Genomic DNA, 19,430 nt, shown 5'->3' on the forward strand with positions numbered 1-19,430 from the left:
GCCATCAAATCATTTATTGAAACCAAAATCAACCCCCAGTGGGCCAAGAGAAGCAACTCTGTCATCCATCAGTGTTTGCGGATATCATTAGTGCTTAAGATTTACCAGCAATGCAGAAATAGGAAGGATGTGGCTGGAAACTTAGTGTGAGAAAAAAATGGGATTAATTCCAACACATTTTTTAAGACACACAGATTTGAGTTGGAGTCTGTTTACATTTTCCCCCAGGTCTTCTCCCTCTCTCGTTAAAAAAAACAAAACAAAACTCAAAATCAAATTGTATTTGTGTAGCACATTTCAGCAGCAAGGCATTTCAAGGTACCTTACATAATTAAAAAATAGAAATAAAAACAGCATGCGACATTGAATCATTACAGACTTTAATGTAGATTTTTTGTCTCAAAGTTCCTTAAAAACAATAAAAATATATTCTTGACATTACATCTTGTCTTTTTTTTTAAAATCACTTTCCCCCCTAATTTTCCACATGATTTAGATTCAGACTCATGTGCTGATTTACCCTTAGAAAACATTCTGTCTTTGCTCAGTCAATTCCTGCTAAAGAACCTCATCATCAACAAACCTATAATTAAAGGAACGAATAAAAAAAAACATTTATAAGGTCCAATGTCCACCTTGCAGCTACTTAAAAAGTAACTATACCACACATCAGCTTTTTCACAGATGATAAGCTGTATAAATCGATCATGTTTTTCCAGTTTTTTTTTTTTTTTTTCCCAGTTTGAAATCTGGACCCGGGAAGGAATCGGTCTGGTCTCTGCTCTGGCTGCAGGCTGCTTGCAGCAGGATGACCACATGAGTCTAAGTGATTAGGAAGTAGATGGGCTTTTCTGATCGCTCCATCAGAAAAGTTACTGCAGAGCTATTGATGCTCCAATAACAGGAAAACATTGCTATATTTGTGGCATCTCACGGTATTTAAACTTTTTGCATCATATTTGGCAATACTTTTAAATTGGATAATCATAAAATTTGTTAAATAATTAGGAAATATGAGTCATCTTTTAATTGTATATAAACCTGCGTGTCAGGCTAGGGTTAGAGTATACACTTTTTCCTCAGTTTGTTAATCCTGCTGGCTGAAACAAGCCCCTGGAGACACATTGCCACACATCCACCCACTCAACTCAAACAGACTCACCTAAACAAACTCACACACATTCACCCACCCATGCACCCGCTGTACAAATATTTGAAGGTCATGCAACTGAATGTTCTACCAGTTTTACTGTAACATATGACTCTAAGGTGAATACCAAAGATGCAACACAACAAAGGTTGAGGCCTTGTCACTGTGACTGTCTGGCTAATTTGTTGAGTCCGCTCACAAACCTAACCCTAAACCTCAGCAGCTGGTTCACACTTTTCAATCATCTTGACAGAAACACATCTTTTAGTTGGTCATTTATTCCAGTTATGCCATAATAGTGCAACAGATATTTCAACAACATTCCAAGTCTTTCATTTCCTTTCAAGGCATGCGTACAAATTATGTAAGCCATTTAATTTCAGAAGACAGCATGTTTCAAAATGCAGCTTGTTTTTATAATTAACTGATGTCTTCATTTATTTACTTATAAACAATTACTATGGTTTATTCTGCCCATCAATGATCAATGTTGCCAGAAATGTTTGTTTGTAAATACAGTCAATCACAGTTTCAAGGCACACTCTGTGATTAATTTGATATGCAGCAGTTACCAAATATATTCAATTTAATACCGTAGAATCATGTTTTGACAAGTTGTGACAAATATTTCAAAACACATTTTCATTCTGGGTAAAGGAAAAGGCAACAGAGTGACATGGAAATCAACAGTTTGACACAAAACCAGAAAATAAGAAGCTTCCTTCACATGGCATTTAATATGAAATGCAGCAGCTGAAATCAACATTCTTACATTTCACAAGGGAAAATATCACAAAATTATATGATAACCGTGTGCTATCTCAGTTTTATTTTCATATCAGAGTAGTATTATATTTACTGTATCATTTCATCTGACATCCAAAGACTTGGAGCTGATCAACCAGTTCTTCTAAGCCCAAGCAGGTAGGGCGGTATTTCTCCACCTGGCACTCTTCTGCACTGGGCCAGTACTCAATCCAGGTGTTCTCATCAAACGCATACTGATACCTGAGCAGAGCAAAGCCAAAATTACACAGCCATTATCAGAAGAAAGGCTTATTACAGTAACTCAGCAAATGCAGTGAGACAGATTTCTAAATAATATTGTATTGTGCTAAAACAGAGCTTCAGGATTACAACATTTAAGCAAGATGTTTTGTTAACATAGACAGCTTACTGTGCAAATCTTGCCTGTCTGGTAATTTTCCGAGAGATATATGATCATATTCTGTTTCTGAGCTGACTGTAACAGCATTAAATGCATCTAATAATTAAAAAACATGTTTTTGGTCTGAACATACCAGTCTTATGACTCAGTTATTATCGGAAAACAATAAGTGTTTTCACTGTCTTCATCCTTTTTCTTTCTGTCGCTACTGAGCAAAAATAACTTTTCTTGACAGGTGAATTAAATCAACAAATGATATTTAAATTTGCATGGCACAGGTGCATAGAGATAGGGAACAAACTCACTGTCGGTTTTTGTAATCGATACGAATGTCTTTGGATGAGCCCATGATCAGGTAGGTTTGGCCTGGAGTCAGATCGAGAGCTGCTCTGCAGTGACGATAGCCGATGAACGTACGAAGTTCCCCTTCTGCCTGCTCATCTGTTCCTGCAGGTAAAATGATTGCCCAAGAAGACAATAGGTGTTAAAAGTATAATCATGAAATGAATGGGAACTTGCTAAAATACAGATCTATTCTCCAATCACTCCAATGATTGATTCTCAAAGTTGAATCCTATTTGTTTTACTAAGATTTTAAATACAAGTCTAAAATTTTAGCAGAAAAATCGATTTTCATTCATTCTATTGGGTAACACTTTATTTGAAGGGGGGTGAATAAGACTGTCATGACACTTTCATAAACATGACATAACACCTGTCATGAACATGAATAAGCCTTCATGAATATTTATGACTGTTGTCATAAAGCGTCATTCGGTAAATTATGACACTTTTAATACACAGTTGACATTATTCAAAATGTCTTTGTTATGACAACTTGACATTAACCAAGAAATCATTACTGTTTAAACTTCACCTTTAATAAGATAAAGTTACCTAATTTTTAAAGTGCAGTCAGTAATACTTTTATAACAAATTTATATCAGTAATGATTTCTTGGTTAATGTCAAGTTGTCATAACAAAGACATTTTGAATAATGTCAACTTTGTATTAAAAGTGTAATAATTTACCAAATGACGCTTTATGACAACAGTCATAAATATTCATGAAGGTGTTATGTCATGTTTATGACAGTGTCATGACAGTCTTATTCAACCCCCTTCAAATAAAGTGTTACCTTTTATTGTCAACATGGCCTCCAAATTGCTCTTTTTAAAACTGTTAATATTACAGTAAGAAGGAGGATAATAAATATGTCTTATTGATGCAAGGTTCCTCTCTGGGTACAGATAAAGACTGTTTCTAACAAGCAGTAAAAATGGCCTGTCCCCAGATACAAGACAGTCGCTTGTAAACCTTCCTCCCTCCACTAGAGGCACACCCCTGTTTTACATATGGTAATGAGGAAGGAACGCCCCAAGGAAGAAAAGCTAATGGTTTTGAGCTAGGATAGCAGAGAGAGAGAGAAAGCGAGAGTCTAATTTACAAGTATTATTGTTATGAGTATGAAAGCCCTTTGCGTGGCCACAATGACCTGAATCTAACACAATGTGAAGAAGAAAATACGTACAATACATGTTTAAGGACATTCTAAATATAATGAAATACACAAAGATCAGCTTCATTCACCTACCTGTCTTGATTACTTCCAGTATTTGTACAGTATAAATGTCAGTGGACCAAGAATTAACAAAGTTTTCCACTCTTGCTTTATACACTGAGGAAAAAATGAGAAAACTGTTAGCTTAGCTTGAGCTGGTGCTCACTCACTCTTAACTCACTCAAACATTCATTCATTCACTCTTACCAAAGTCTATTTTGTAGGTTAATGAAACTTCACAAGCCTTTGCAGTACGCTCATCATTTCTGATTTTCTCCTTTTTCTGCATGCTGCAGTTCTCTGAGTAGGAAGAGAAAACCTAAAATTATCACACATCTTGAATAATAAAAACCCTTCAGTATTGCATAGGTATTTGAGTATTTGTTATTCTTGATGCTTTCTTTTCATTACAAACTATATATTTGAGACTTTTGAAAAAGCTTTAGCTAGTCTGAAATGATTAAGATCTTCCTATTTAAAAGCCAGATATATTTCTGATAATAAGTGTGGGGCACAGAAATCTTCCTTATTTAGTTTTACATTTTGTAAGTAACCAGATATATACTTACACTGTTTGAAGAGACAGAGGCCATCAGCTTCGGCTATGATACAAAGTCAAGTTTCTTTTCATTTGTATTTGATATATAAAGCAGTTTCACAACAACTTAAGGCAACAGTTATCTTAGTTTTGTCATTGCCAGCCACATTTATATCTTAAAATATAATACATACATATACTTCTAGTCTGGGCTAGGAAAAGCTTTTGGATCACTCTGGGTTTTTTTTTTTTTGGTTAGTTTTTTTTTTTTTTTTAGGAATGTGTTGTCCTTTATTGTTTAAAACAAACAATCTTTGCTGGGACAAAAGGACATAAATAAACATGTTCCTTTATTTTTGACAAAATGGAAAATATAATAGATAAAAGTAGGAAAATTTTATTTTTTATGGAAGTGTAGCTCCTAATCTATTGCATCTTTACTTTGAAGAAAGATAACCTGAAAAAACTAAAAGGATTGCTTTTTCTTTTATGCACAAGGGAGACAATGTAAGAAATTAAACATTTTTTAATCAAAATTGATTTTCTTGTTTTTTTCCATTTATAAAAGGCACTCTTGTTGAAATTTAGCCCCCATAAAACATGTTTAAACTGAAGTTTGGTCTCCAACTCTAACAACCTTCAAATAAACAGAGAATTACATTCAGATTTCTGTGTTTGTGATTTCTGTCCATCTGTGTTAATGTTGCTTTTCTGACTCAAACTAAAGAAACACAGAAGAATCTTTCGACATGTAGCTTGGTTACCTTCAGCGCATCCGCACACATGACCGTGACAAAGGCTCAGCAGCTCTCCAGTTTCTCGCCCAGGGCGGTAGAATTTCTTACAAGGTTTCCCTAAAAAAAAAAAAAAAAAGAAATTAAACACACATTGAGTAGTCAGCATGTTAAGACAATAATTATTCTGTCCTACAGTTTAATGATTATTAGACTATAGTCATTAGACTACATTCTAATAGTGTAATTCTTTGAAAATAACTGAGAATTTTTGGATAGGATGAGTTACATTTAATTTTCATTTGGGATAACTAAAATATTTCTGAGTTGAATATTCCTCTGTTTCCGTCCCGTGAGCAAATTAATATTTTTGGAGAGGTCATGTCTAAGTTAAAGTTTACCTGTATGACCAAGATTTATTTTTCTGTCAAAAATACCCATATTTCTTAAATTTACGTTTCAGGTTATAAAGAAAAAAAGGACTAAAAACATTTTGCACAATAATGAATAATTTTTGTCTGAATGACAGAAGTTTCACACTGAACATGTCTTACCTTCCATTTAAACTAAAGAACAAATAATTATCATTGTGCCTCCAGAAAATTTCCATAGTTGGTGCCAGAGGTATATATATATATATATATATATATATATATATATATATATATATATATATATATATATTTTTGTTTTTGTTATATATGTTTTATTTTGTTATATATATCAGTGTTGTGGTCAAGACCACCTAACCCGAGACCAAGACAAGACCAAGACCGAGGAAAGTCGAGACTGAGTCAAGACCAAGACCAGTGCCCCGCGCTATATGACACAATAAAATGTGAAATATGATCAAAATTGCTTCTCAAACTAATCTGAAATATCTGTATTCCCATAAAAAGACCTAGATATTAAATACTTGATAAATTTTACCAATATTAAAAGCAGGACAAACTTCCATCTCTGTGCTACAATCCGTGGTGGTCTGGTGCCATCAATGAAAAGATAACGCCATGGGCATTTGCCTATATTGCTCATGTCAGAAACCACCACTCTCTGTACCATTTAACATAGCAATTGAGGCAATGCCCAGACGGTAAATAATGCTCAACTATGAACACTTCCCAAGGAGCAATAAGAAAGGGCACAAGGCTCTCATCGTGACTTGTCTCACCCACTACATAAAGCCAGGCAATCTGACACCATGGCACATATTACAGCTGCCACTTTGAACGAAAACAATCAAAGAGCAATGTGCATGCTCTGCGTGCTCTTTCATTCTTGTGTTTTATTTATTTGTTAATTACAAAAATATCAATGTACATAATTACATAAAATAATGATAGCTACTGCAGTGTATGCAGAGCATTACAAGAACAAAGAAGAGTGTTCTGTCAGGTCAGCATACGCTGTCAGATCGTCATACGTTTAGAACGAACTCACGGCTATATCTTTCAGACACATCATTACCATATAATTATATTTAATTAGCAACATAGAATCATGACGTAGATTATCATACACTTTATTAACACTTGTATGGCACCCTGACGTGGCGGTTAAGTAGGTTAATGAGTTTTACATGGGCATGTGTTGTAGTTGACTGCAGCTGCAGCCAGACCCTGCTTTAAATACACTTTGAAAACACGACAACACATATACGTCTATATAGTTATTATTGAAAAGAATTTAATGACTTATTTTCGTCATAACTTGCTGCGTATGGTGAACTGACAACTCCTCTGACTGTCGGACTTTTTAATGTGCATGCGCAGGCATGGTACTCACTGCATGTATGCTATTCTGACAGCATATGGTAATCTGATAGAACAACGGCTCTCAGCGACATTCCAGTCCTATCTAATAAGTAAAGAGACAAGCAGATTAACCGTACTGTTCCTGAATGTCACATCACTATATTGCAGACTTTTGGATACAGCGTTGTCCCATATATGCGACAAGTCAGTCAACACCTCCGAACAATAATTCAGCGCAGTGAGTGACAACTTTTTTTCATCACAAATAACGTGTCACTTTACAGCTACCTTTGCTAGCATCACGTCATCGGAGCTTACCTTTCTTTGAGCTACTTTTCTAAGTGACGAAAAAAGTTAGACATTGTCCCCACCGTCTGTAAAAGCGAAGCACTGCTGAGTTAGCTGTGGTCATCGGATTTCTTATGAGTTATGCAGCGCTATTCTATTACTGACTATTAGACAGACATCTTCTGCCGCTCAGAGAAAACAACTACGCATATCTCAGAGCGCTGCGTGCGAGTGAAAGGTGGGGGGCAATGGGTTAGTAACAGAAACACGTTATTGGTTGGATTTTAATTGGTACGTTTTGCATCCAGTGAAAACAAAGATGTTAACAAATAAAGTGGACATTATGCTCATGTACACTGTGAAAATATCACGTTTAGTGATATTTTCACAGTTTCGGTCTCGACTGGTCTTGAAATAAAATGCCGAGTCCTCAGCCCCCGAGACCGAGACAAGACCGAGACCAAATGCGGAATGGTCTCGAGACCGGTCACGAGACCAAGACCGATCTCGAGTACTACAACACTGGTATTCACTCTTTGGGCAAATTCACCATCTGCATAATTCTTGTCAAGTCGTATAAGATACCTTATGCAAAAAAGCTTATGCCAGCATGCCTAGGTGGGACCCATGTGGGGGAAAGGAGGGCTGATATATGGGTCCCATATGGGTTTGTCCACGGGTTCCACGATGGCCCCAGATGTGTTTGCCCATGTAGGGCCACAGCCCACACGGGCCCTACATGGACAAACCCATGTGGGCCACCACCATATAGGGCCCATGTGTGCTGTGGCAAACACATGTGGGGCCATCGTGGAACCCGTGACAAACCCATATGGGACAAAATATGGTCTGCCCTCCTTTTCCCCAAATGGGGCCCACTTAGGCATGCTGGCAGGGACGTTATTGGTTGGATTTTAATCGGTGCGTTTTGCATCCACTGAAAGCAAATATGTTAAATAAACTGGACAGTATGCTGTATGTTTAGTAATATTTTCACAGTTGCGGTCTCGACTGGTCTTTGAAATGAAATGTTGAGTCCTCAGCGCCCGAGACCATCAAAAAATGGTCTCGAGACCAAGACCAATCTCGAGTACTACAACACTGATATATATATATATATATATAAAGTGAACACAAATGCCGATTTTCATTCCTGGCTCTACTGTTGGGTTAGCAATGACAAGGAGAAACTTAGCTAAGATATTATGGTACTGAAACACCACCGAACAGCTGTTTAGAAAAGGAACACAGACATGAGTGTCTGCATATGTTTTTATGTCTCAGGGACTCACTGTCATAGTATTCATAGATAGACACAGCAGCTGGCTGCAACATGCCCACTTTGACCTCCTGATGGATCCTGAAAGAGATCATCTCTGGCTGTGTGTTAGAAACCTGTGGAGGATTTAGCCAACAAAGGTAAAGCTGTGGAGTTAGATTCATGGTAAGTGCAAGAGGAATTAATAAAACCATGTAGAATTTGCCATTTTGTCCAACAAGAATCCCATTTTGGGCAATTAAGGTTTTGTTGAAAATTCCTCCTCAATGTGAATGCCTAAGTCTCTTTTTGAACTACTTTCAACAGACTCTACTACAAACATCCGAAACTCTGTGCAGGCATCTTTATTAAAAGCTCTGTAAACTCGATAACAATGTTAGCAAAAACCTTTGAGCTACATTTGCCAAGATGGAAAATGTAGCTAATAATAGTTAAATGACAAATGACGTATTTGACATAAGGCAGACAGCTTCACATTTTTGGTTGCATGCTAAAAATGTCCATATCACAAACGATAAGGATTGGAGACACAGTACAGTACCTCACATTTTAATTAAATAATAATATTTTTATGCAAGGCTGTGATATGCAGATGTTTTATCCAGTGAAATTGACCCATCCCAGTTCCTTGAGGTGGCTGTTAGTCTGTATAATTTATATATGTTTGTTGACCATTTGCTGGTACTCATAGATTAAGTGTAAAGCATTGTCAACTATCAGCCCCTAGTGGTCAGCCAGAAATTTTAGAAGAAAAAATCCACAAAAGTGACTTTCTATCCTGATGCAGTGCAATTCTGTTAATTATGCTCCCTTCATTCCCAACACACATGCACAATGAAAAACAAGGGTGAATCGTAGCTGAAGCAAATATGTCGTATGTGACAAGACTTGACTGAAAATGTCATTCTCTTCCTCAAGTATATGCCCAGATAAAATGTGTTCTTTGGCATGTCAAGATTCAGGGAACCATAAGAAAGTGTGTGACAGCACCTTGAGTCTTAGCGTGGATATTTTTACTCAAGTGACCAAATCAGAAATCAAATTAGAAATACTTTCACAGATCTCAGGAAGGTCAACACCCTTTATATGATTATACAAAAACAAATACAGCCAAAAACTTGTTCAAGTCTAACTGGAGGATGCAGAATGAGTTTTTAATAGCAAAGTCACTTCATGATTTACTTTGAGGAATATGTGATAAGTTAGGTGAGATTATAGACAACTGATTAGTGTTCTAGTTCAATCTTTAAAATCTAGTTTAACCACTCTCTTATACAAAGTAAAAGACAAAAGTGTAACTTACCCTGTCGAGGTAAATGATCAGTGAGCCTTTATCTGTCAAAATTTTGTCAATCTCATACTTTGAAAAAAGGCGTGAGGGTCCTTTTGACATCTATACACACAAAGATTACATCATGAAAAGAAATAAATTTACTGTAAAATACCATGACTATGTTTGTGTGCATATAAGCTCATACTTTGTCCAGGTCTTCTTTATCAAAATTGAACCCAGTTGGCAAACCGATATCCAAAATAGACATTGTTGCATTGCGTTCTCTGCTCTTAAAGCTGCATAAGTGAAAAATAAAAACACACCACTTTAAACTTTTTTTCAGAAAAATAACATCTACGTCTCTGGATAGCATCCTGAAATGAACATGATTTTAGAAATCAAACAGTGTTCATTACTCTTGTAAAAAAAAAAAATCCATCCAGGGACATTTAAACAAAGTGCTTTTAAAGAAAATAGACATCGAACAAATGCGACTTTAGTGTTTATGATAAAAGCATGATTTTAACCCTGGTTAGCAACGGTTTCAGGTTCTACTCACAAAAATTCTAGCGTCAGCCTGTATGAGCTCTTCTCATTATTGCTCGGTTCTGAAAGAGTAAATATGGAATAAATATTGGTTTGCTCTAAAAACAATATAGACAACTCAACAAAACGCCCTTCACCACAAAACCAGAAAATCAAGCATAAATAATTTACCTGCTGTAAGCTCCACAGTCAGGTTGAACATTGTGCAGTCATTTACATCTTCTTTAGGCATTGCGTAATAGAATGATACCATCTATAGGACAAATTATTTTTAAAATAAGTTTAGGTAAATGATAAATAAACATTTGATAAATATTGTCATTAGGTAACGTCTGTTTTCTTGACATATTGTTATATATAGCTATGTAACATATAATTATGTAGCTTTAAATATCATAGCTATATATATAGCTATGATATATTACATAGCTTTTGACTTATAAACTTCATAAGTCAAAAGCTCTTTAAAAGCAGAACAATATGAATGTTTCAGTAATTGAATGAGTCGAAGTTGTTGAATTCCTCCTTGGTTTTGATTCAGCAACAGCAATATCCCCACTGGTGCTCTGTTTTATCTCGGGCACTTTAAATCTGGTCGACTGGTGCGTGGGTGATTGTGTGTTTAGAAAATCAATTGGATAAGATGTGGTGGCATTTCAAAGCCTTCAAGCAAAAAATATTTACATATTCAGTTAGATGTGAATACAGTTGTATCTCAATAAAATGTTAAAAATAGAATGTCACTGAAGATGTTATTTTTCACTAATTCAATCCGAATAATTAAACTCTGTATAGCATAACTTGGGACACTCACTGGCTACTTTCTGAGTTACAACGCTCTCATACAGAGTTGGACTTCTTTTTGCCTTCAAAACTGCCCCAGTTCCTCCTGACATAAGTTCAACACAGTTTCAGAAGTATTGCTCAGGTATTTTTGCTTTGCGTTGAAACTAATCATGCATTTGCTGCTGATTTACATCCTACATTCCTTATGTGCCCTGTTGAATTAAGAACTGGAGAGCCTGCTGAAAAAGAGTGAAACCATTATCTTATTCAAGAAAGCATAGCAATCAGGATATGTGTATTCTGTGACATAAAAGGGGTGTGCATGGTCAGCTAGAGCTATTATTTGATTAAGGGGCAAGAAGTGTGCAAAGAGAATATCCCAGACACAATTAGAAGGTCAGATCTGTTTTCTTCTTAAAACGCCCTCTTATGCTGTCTACGTATTCAGCAAAACATTTGAATAATTAAAAATAGAAATGGACCAACTTCATGTTTACCTTCAAAGTAGCTTCCCCTGTTCCTGTGGCTGTAACTTTTACATCCTTGTTTATGCCTAGAAACTGTCAAGTGGGCAAATAATAGTTAACATTGAATACATCCCATTACAATGCTGGTAATCATTAAAACCTTTAGAAAGCAACGATTATACTGAAATACATGTCATAACTGAAGCTTTGGTTTTAGCTGCTGAAGCACAATTAATTGAACCAACACAAGAAATATAAATATGCATGTACAGTAATATGAAAAAAACAACAAAAAAACAATGAGGATGGACCAAAAAAAAACAAAACCCTTTCATAACAGCTTACGTAAATGCAGAGTTAAAAGCTGCAACAGTCTTTATCTCACACATTGCCTTGCAAAAGTACTGAATTGAATGACTGTTCACTGCTAAACTTCTTGCTTATTCCATGTAACAAGCAAATGAATTGAGTCAAGCTGCCATTTTCAGGTGATACATAAACCATGCATTTTCTAAACACCAAGAAATCCAAACACACTTAGAGATCCTAAAAATCACAGAAGGGACATAATCTCATAGAAAGGGAGCAAATCAGTTGTGCATAAACATATGTTTGTAAAACAAAATGAACTGAAACAATGTTGTCAAAAGGAATGGGCCAAGATTTCTCCCCAGCACTGTGATACACAAACATATACTTGAAAATATGAACATATTCCTACCTTGTTGGATTTTGTTGCATATTGACTTCCTTGGAAGAAATTATACTTGAGAAGATTTGACCTGCCTGGTAAGGTAATGTCCACATTCAGATCATATTTAGGTTCTTCAGCGTTTGCCCAGTACTCTGCTACAGCCTGGTATACCATAATTGTGGCCTGGAGAATCAGGGCCATGTTACCAACAGATGACCACCATGCTAACAAACCAGACTCAATACAGATATTTAAGTTGAATGGAGAAAACTTCAGTGTTACCTGTGTTGATCCATAGCCTCCTTCAGACTTTTGCTGTTGGCTGAGCCATCTTACGATAGGTTTTGCCTCTGTAAAGGACTTTGAATAAAAGACAAAAGCCTTTAATGTTTAAAAAAAACAAAAAACTAAAATAACTATGTTACTGTATTGGATATTACAACCACTACATGACTGAAAGAGCGATGGCCTCACTAATAAAGTTACTAAAGCTCTAGGGTCACACAGGAAGATGATAAGTAAATAGTTTTAGCAACTCAAGTATATCATTCACTTTTCTGCAAACACTCTGGCATATGTCACTGTAAAGATGTGCTCACCCTGTTGTTGACAAGGGCAAGAAGAGCATATGCAGTCGCTTCCAGTGTGTTTTCATGGGTTGTGGATGAATTCCAGTGGGATTTGTCTATGAAAGAAATACCCAAAAAGCCCAAGTCATTACACTATACTTGATAAATAATGATCATAAAATAAGCCGATGTTTGGTTAGCACTACCTGGAGCAGCATACTGGTAGAGAATATCTTTGTTCAGCTTATTTTCATTCGCCAAAGCATATGACGTTATTGCAACAGCATAGGGGTTGGTTAGTTGAGGAAGATGTTGTTCCAGGTAAGTTACTGATTGGTAAATAACATCATTCAGATCCTACAAAAAAGACAGAATAAAATGTGATGTTGTACTTTCAGCCTTAGTTTCTTGATTGCATTGCCATATTGTGCTATAAATAATTTGGCGAAGTACCTACTTGAATGTCAGAACATATTGATCGGGACTCTTGCATGGCAATCAGGCAAAAAGCTTTCATGGAGGCATGTGAATCTCTACCAGCCACATCACCCTACAGACGAGAACAGGTATAATACAGATATGTATTAATTTGGTTGATTTCTCTGTTTTTTGCTTCATACAAGATTTAAGGACTACTTTAACTAAATCAAAAAACTTACAATCATTTCAAAATGGTACATATATCCATCCTCCTTAAACATTCCAGCAGAGTTCTTTGATTTGAGAATAAGAAATTGAATAGCCCCGCAGATTACGTTTTTGTCCACTTCCACAAGACCATGGGCAATAGCAAAGACCTTGGCAACATAGGCAGTCAACCTAAAAAGTGTCAAGAACACAGCAGGTTTATTTTATATTCAAAACCAATTAGTACAAAACCAATAATTGCAAACATTTGTGAGTTATAAAAACAGGTTCCTTACCAAGTGCCACTTGAAAAATAAGGAAATAGAGCAAATCCGCCATCATTGTTACGGTAAGCAAATTCTTTTTTGTAACCTGCATAAAAGAAAAATGTTAAATATTTGATGACAGGTATTAAATCTTCATCAGCTATTAAATCTACAAAGTCACTATTAGTGGTTAAGTGATGGTTCTGTAAATATCTGTATATTTCTTCATTCTGATGTTCACAGAAAGATATAATTGATGAGCGTACCAATTTTGATGTGTTCGAGAGCTTCCGTTCGTTTCTGAAAGCCTACAGCTTCCCATTGGTTGGTTTTGTCTAGATACAACGTAGCAATGACCGGCAGGGTCATGGTGATCATGTTCTGCTCTCCACAGCCTCCAGGTGCTTTGATCAGTGTTCCCATGGATTTTCCACTAATAGCATTCTCCAATAGTGAACTCATCTGTTCCCGTCCTTTGTGAGCAGGAGAGGTTCACAAACATTCTTAAATTATTTAGAAATAAAACAAAATTAACCTGACTTGCCCTCCTAAAAGCATTAAGCACACACTGCAGGCGGCTCAGACAAAGGTGGAATATGAGCTTTGCAGGTAAACCAATAATAAAAATGTTTAGCTAATATTTCAATGTAAAAATACTGTTATCCCATGTGGATCACTTTGTGCTTAAATACTGTGTAACGTTCTTTGTATTTTTCTTCCTGTTTACGGTGTCTTACCTGTGACAAAGATGTGTGTATTCAAAGGTGTGCCTGGAACAAGCTCTGTTTCAGAAATCTCACTATTTATAGTTACGTCTTGTCTACCACCTAATAAAAGAAACATTTATTAAATTAAAGGAATTTGGTAGATTTTTTAAATTGCTTTCATTTTGAGGGCACACTTACCAACACCTTTCTCAGCAGGGGCAAGTAGTACATTTCTAACGGATTTCTTCAATACACCTTTAGGCTGCAAAAATAGTGAAGTAATCCAAACAACAATGTGAATAAAAAACAAAAATCTTCAGAGACAGAACATCTTCAGAATTTGAGAAAAACAGTTCTAATAAGGCATCCTAAACTCAGAAACTACACTAGTCTTTCTCACTTACCACAACCCGCAATTTTCTCTCAATTCCGTCTGAGAGGTTTATGTCTGAATCTATAACAGCTGCTTTAACCGTAATTTTGACTTCCCCTTCCTTCATTGGGATAATAATGAATGGTACAGCACGTGTAGTTTGGGCCCCAACTCTAACTTGCTGCTGAAACCTTTGCCGCTTATAGGCTGCGCTACACACATCTTTTTCTTCAAGGAGGTCCACACGTACCTTAAAAGAAACAACAAGAACAAAAGTAACAAAAATGTAATACTGTTTTCAGTACAGTATTTTGCAGTTGCTATGGTATATTGTAAATAATCTTTGAAATAAACTAAGATTATCCTGTCAAATAGGTATTTTGATGACATATTTGATGTTCAGTTCATACATCTTTTCACCGTGTCCTTTGTAGCTCTGACTAAAATAGAGGTGTTCAGGCTGTAAAGTTCAAGACATACTCACACTGACGGGATCATCATGGTAGTTATGTAAAATTGCTTTAATTTCAAGTTGTTCTCCATGGACAGCAGAGTACGGTAGCCTGAGGTCAATGAAGAAAGGTTTTTTAACAATGACCTCTAATGGCTCTGCCACACAGATACCTTAAAAACAGAAAGGAGGACAAATTTGGAAAAAAAAATGATAAAAACAATATATGAATGGAAAATTGTACAGCAACCTGTATACTGAAGAATTAATTTAGCACATGAATAAAATATTTAGTTAAACCCTCATTATGTAACTTTTATAACAACTATGTTTTTTTCATATTTATTACATATCTCCCTATGCCGTGACAGTATGGTATGAGACAGATAATCTGTGAATAATAATAATAATAATAATAATAATAATAATAATAATAATAATAATAATAATAATAATAATAAAAATCAAGCTTCTCATCCTCCCAGTGGTCCTACAGCCATCTGCAGAGGTGCACTGCTCCTGGTCAGAAACAACCAGAAGCCAGGAGGAGTCTCTAAGAGCTTTCAATCATGCAAATTGTGTATTTGCTGCTTAATGTGCCAATGGCAAAGAAACAACTTATATTACAGGAAAACTGTTAATCCACCATCATCAGTGGCCTCTCAACAGAGAGTAGCATAGCAGAGAGCAAGGGGGAGGGTCGCCAGGATGATTGACAGCGGTAAGACCCTCCTTATGGCACTAATTAGCTTTTTCTGACATAACAGTGTATTTTTCAGAGTAGCACAATTTTTTCAGATTATCTGTCTTATACTTTATTGTCACAACATAGTGAAACATATAAAAATTATTTTTATTAAAGTTGCGTACTATTGCTGTAAGTCAGGGGTCCCCAAACTATGGCCCGCCTCCTCATTTTTTCCGGCCCCGAACAATACCAGAGAGCATTCAGATTTTTTTTTCACTTATTGTATTTTCCGGTTTATATGTGGATTTTTCTTCAACCACCAGGGGGCTCTTTAGCAGGAAGTGTGTCCTGTAAACTGTGGGTGTTTTGTTTTGCATGGCGCATTGCTGCCATCTGTTGGACTTTTGGGGAACTGCTTGACTTTATGTTATTTAATCAGTTGCTAGCGGTAGAGCAGATCAACACACGTGTCTGTTATGAACGCCGCATTCCAGGTTGAATTCTTCGAAGCAATGCCTGTAAGTAGCAACTTATACTTCAAAACAAGCCTTTATGTTAACATAGGAGAAATTAATATATTATAGATACATTCCCTGAATGGAATATATAGTAGTTAGTCCCAGTGACCGTTTCACTTATGGTTTTTGCCCATGTGCTTTCTTGGTAAAAATCAATCAAGAAACGCACCCACTCCCCCCTTCAACAATTTCCGGCCCCCCACCAGAGAAGGGAAAAGTTATGTGGCCCTCACAGGAAAAAGTTTGGAGACCACTGCTGTAAGTGGTAAAACTTTACTGCTTTTAAAGCTTTAGTAGATTCCAGCTATGTGTGTTAATGTATTAGCATTGCCTACATGTTTTTTTGATCATTTTTTTCTATCCATTTTTTGTGGACCTCAAGTGTCGAACCTGTGTAGGGTTTCATAATTCCCTACACAAAAATAAATTTGTATCTAAACTTTAAGACTCAAACGTGAATTTGGTTCTATACTGACCACATAATTATTCTACAGAACAACATGCACATTGAAATTGGTATTAAAATATTCAAACTGATCTAAAGTAAATGAAGGAAAAATTAAATATGGAGATTTACAGCATCCAGTGATAAGAATGAAATATCTAGAATTTGACTTGTTTTGTTAATATTGAACCTGGATGAAACAAACAGATTAATGAAATTGATCAAATTCAGTTCAGTCATATAAAATAAATATTTAAATGAACTAAGGTTCTGAAAAAAAAAGCAAAAGATAAATATATATGTATTGGGAAAAAAAAAAACCCAGCTCAGGTTCTCACCGTGAGTGTTTGACAAACTAATTCCAGTCAGCTGCCATGTGGTGATAGAGTCAGGCAATGCATATTTTTTCTTAAAGACTGTGCTGCCACTGGAATAAAAACACAGAAATCCCTTTAATAAACATTGATGTGGAACTTTCTGTTCTTGCGTATGTTTTTTTGGTGGTTCTCTCACCAGTTTGGATCTTGCCCAGGGCATCCAGGTAATGTGATATCATACCAAAGCCAGCTTTCAGGGAATTTGCTTCGTGTTGTTATTTTGTTACTCATGTAATAATCATCCACCTCACCTAAACACAAAAATATGCACTGGTGAAATGGTTATTGAGAGGCTGTGGGCATAATATAACAATATTATGACTAAAACAAACCCACCCAAACCCTTTCCCACTTACTACGGGCCAAATGAAGTATTTCTTCTCTTCGCTTAGCGTGCTCTTTTTGTATCTCATTACAACAGTGCAAGAAAGCTGTAACACAATCTGGGCCGTCCAAAATGTAATTGCTCCGCCTCTCACATGTGTATGCAACAGGGATGTCCTTCATGCCATCCAGACAGCACTCTCTTTTCAACTTTTCAGTTTGATTATATGTGTTTACTGTTGGGAAAATGAGATTTAATGGGAAGAAAATATGGAGAAAACATAATAAAATGTACAAAACAAAACAACAAAACACAACAATACATAAAAATGCTTCATGTTTTTCATGATAATAGGACAATCATGATCAATCTAATGTGCACCATAATTTAAAATACAGACTGTTCTTCAGATCAAACTTTAATCAGATGTTCACAAATGAGACAAAAATCTACTGAGCCTGACTCTCATTTCTTCTACTAACTAATAATCTGATCCATCATCCCAAATAGAAACAAGATCAGATACACTAATGCATTATGTCATCATGGATAAGACATTGCGTAAAGTGAAATCCAAAACGATCCAAACACTGGCAAGTTTAAAATTGTAATTGAAAAAGGGAAAGATGTCTTTTAAAAGGTTACAAAAGATGTAAATGGAGAATAAAATTTGCAAAAGATAACCTGAAATTTTAAGCAACTAATTCATCTTTCGAAAGGAAGACAGTTAATTAGGTAGGTAAGTAGGCATGTATGGATGTGGTTGGGTTGAGGAACTTAGGTTTTGCCCAGGTAGACATTGGAGGTTTGTGGTTTGGAGACTGGCTGCCCTGCTGGGGGCTCGCATGGCGCCTACAATCCTGGCTGGTTCTGCAAGTCTCTGTGTCTTAAGTTTTTGTCAGAAGGATTGCTTTGCTTGGCTAACCCAGATTCCTCCAGACTACCCTCACTTAGAGTGGCAGTCACTGTGTTGTGAGTCCCAATCCCCTCTTGACCAGGAACAAGAGGGCACCAGTTGTGGAGCCTCCTGGGGGACTCCCACTCTCCTGCCTAACATGTAACACCACAAATCAGTATGGTCTTGATAAGTGGGACAATGGACCTTGCAGGCATGGCAGAAGCACCATGCACCATCCGGTCCTCAATAAAAGTCTTCATGTGTACAAATTTGATGAGGAAGTTGTTGCCGTTATCTGTGTAGTTTCAAAATTTTATACTTTTTTCTTCTATTTGTCTATTATTTTAAACCGAAAGAAACATATGCAGAGCATAATTTTCAGTAGACCTAAAATGAGGAGGGAATAATAGCTACAACTTACCCAACTTGTTTATGACTTCTGAAATGGTGGTAGCTCGTTTCTGCCGGTGATGAGACTCACATTTTAAATCTGTAATTGCAAGATAAAATTTGCTGTTAAACAAAAAAAGGACAAAACTATTCTGCACAGTGTATGCAACATAATACATTTAAAACAAGGATTTAGTAATAAGGCATCTTTAAAACTACATCTTGTTATGCGTCTGACTTATCTAACGTTTGCCTAAGCACAGTTGTTCTAAACAAGCTGCTTGCAAATTATTTTCAATACATTGATTTTAAAAATCTTCTCATTTTAACAGTTGAAACACTGCTTTTAGAAAATAAATGGGTTTTTTAGATGTTATGTTGTTAATAGCTCCTTTAAGTGCTTCATCTATGAGAGAAACGGCTATATAAAGTCTGAGTCTGTAGTAAAAAATAAAAATATGAGCACATATATAAAGGAAGGGAGACCGAGGAACAAAATAAGTCTTGTTGCCAAGTTGGGTTTTTAGTTTCTACTCCAACACCTTGGGATCATGATG

General features: G+C 36.1%; 1 protein-coding gene across 1 annotated transcript; it reads right to left on the bottom strand.

Annotated features, from left to right (window-relative positions):
- Positions 1–919: 919 nt before the first annotated feature.
- Positions 920–19,067, bottom strand: LOC103133105 (complement C3-like). Its single transcript, XM_007544874.2, has 27 exons — positions 18,905–19,067; positions 17,617–17,820; positions 17,397–17,511; positions 17,222–17,310; positions 15,266–15,405; positions 14,813–15,031; positions 14,607–14,670; positions 14,439–14,528; positions 13,968–14,174; positions 13,732–13,807; positions 13,468–13,627; positions 13,266–13,358; positions 13,015–13,165; positions 12,839–12,924; positions 12,522–12,599; positions 12,267–12,422; positions 11,576–11,638; positions 10,464–10,545; positions 10,306–10,354; positions 9,952–10,042; positions 9,777–9,866; positions 8,487–8,589; positions 5,183–5,272; positions 4,088–4,180; positions 3,914–3,997; positions 2,624–2,765; positions 920–2,158 (listed from the first exon to the last, which is right to left on the bottom strand). Exons 1-27 carry the CDS (start codon positions 19,050–19,052, stop codon positions 2,014–2,016), a joined length of 3,108 nt encoding a protein of 1,035 aa, XP_007544936.1. The 5' UTR covers positions 19,053–19,067; the 3' UTR covers positions 920–2,013.
- Positions 19,068–19,430: the final 363 nt, after the last annotated feature.

Source organism: Poecilia formosa, unplaced genomic scaffold (assembly GCF_000485575.1).
Source record: "Poecilia formosa unplaced genomic scaffold, Poecilia_formosa-5.1.2 Scaffold2256, whole genome shotgun sequence".
In the NCBI taxonomy this organism is placed as follows: Eukaryota; Metazoa; Chordata; class Actinopteri; order Cyprinodontiformes; family Poeciliidae; genus Poecilia; species Poecilia formosa.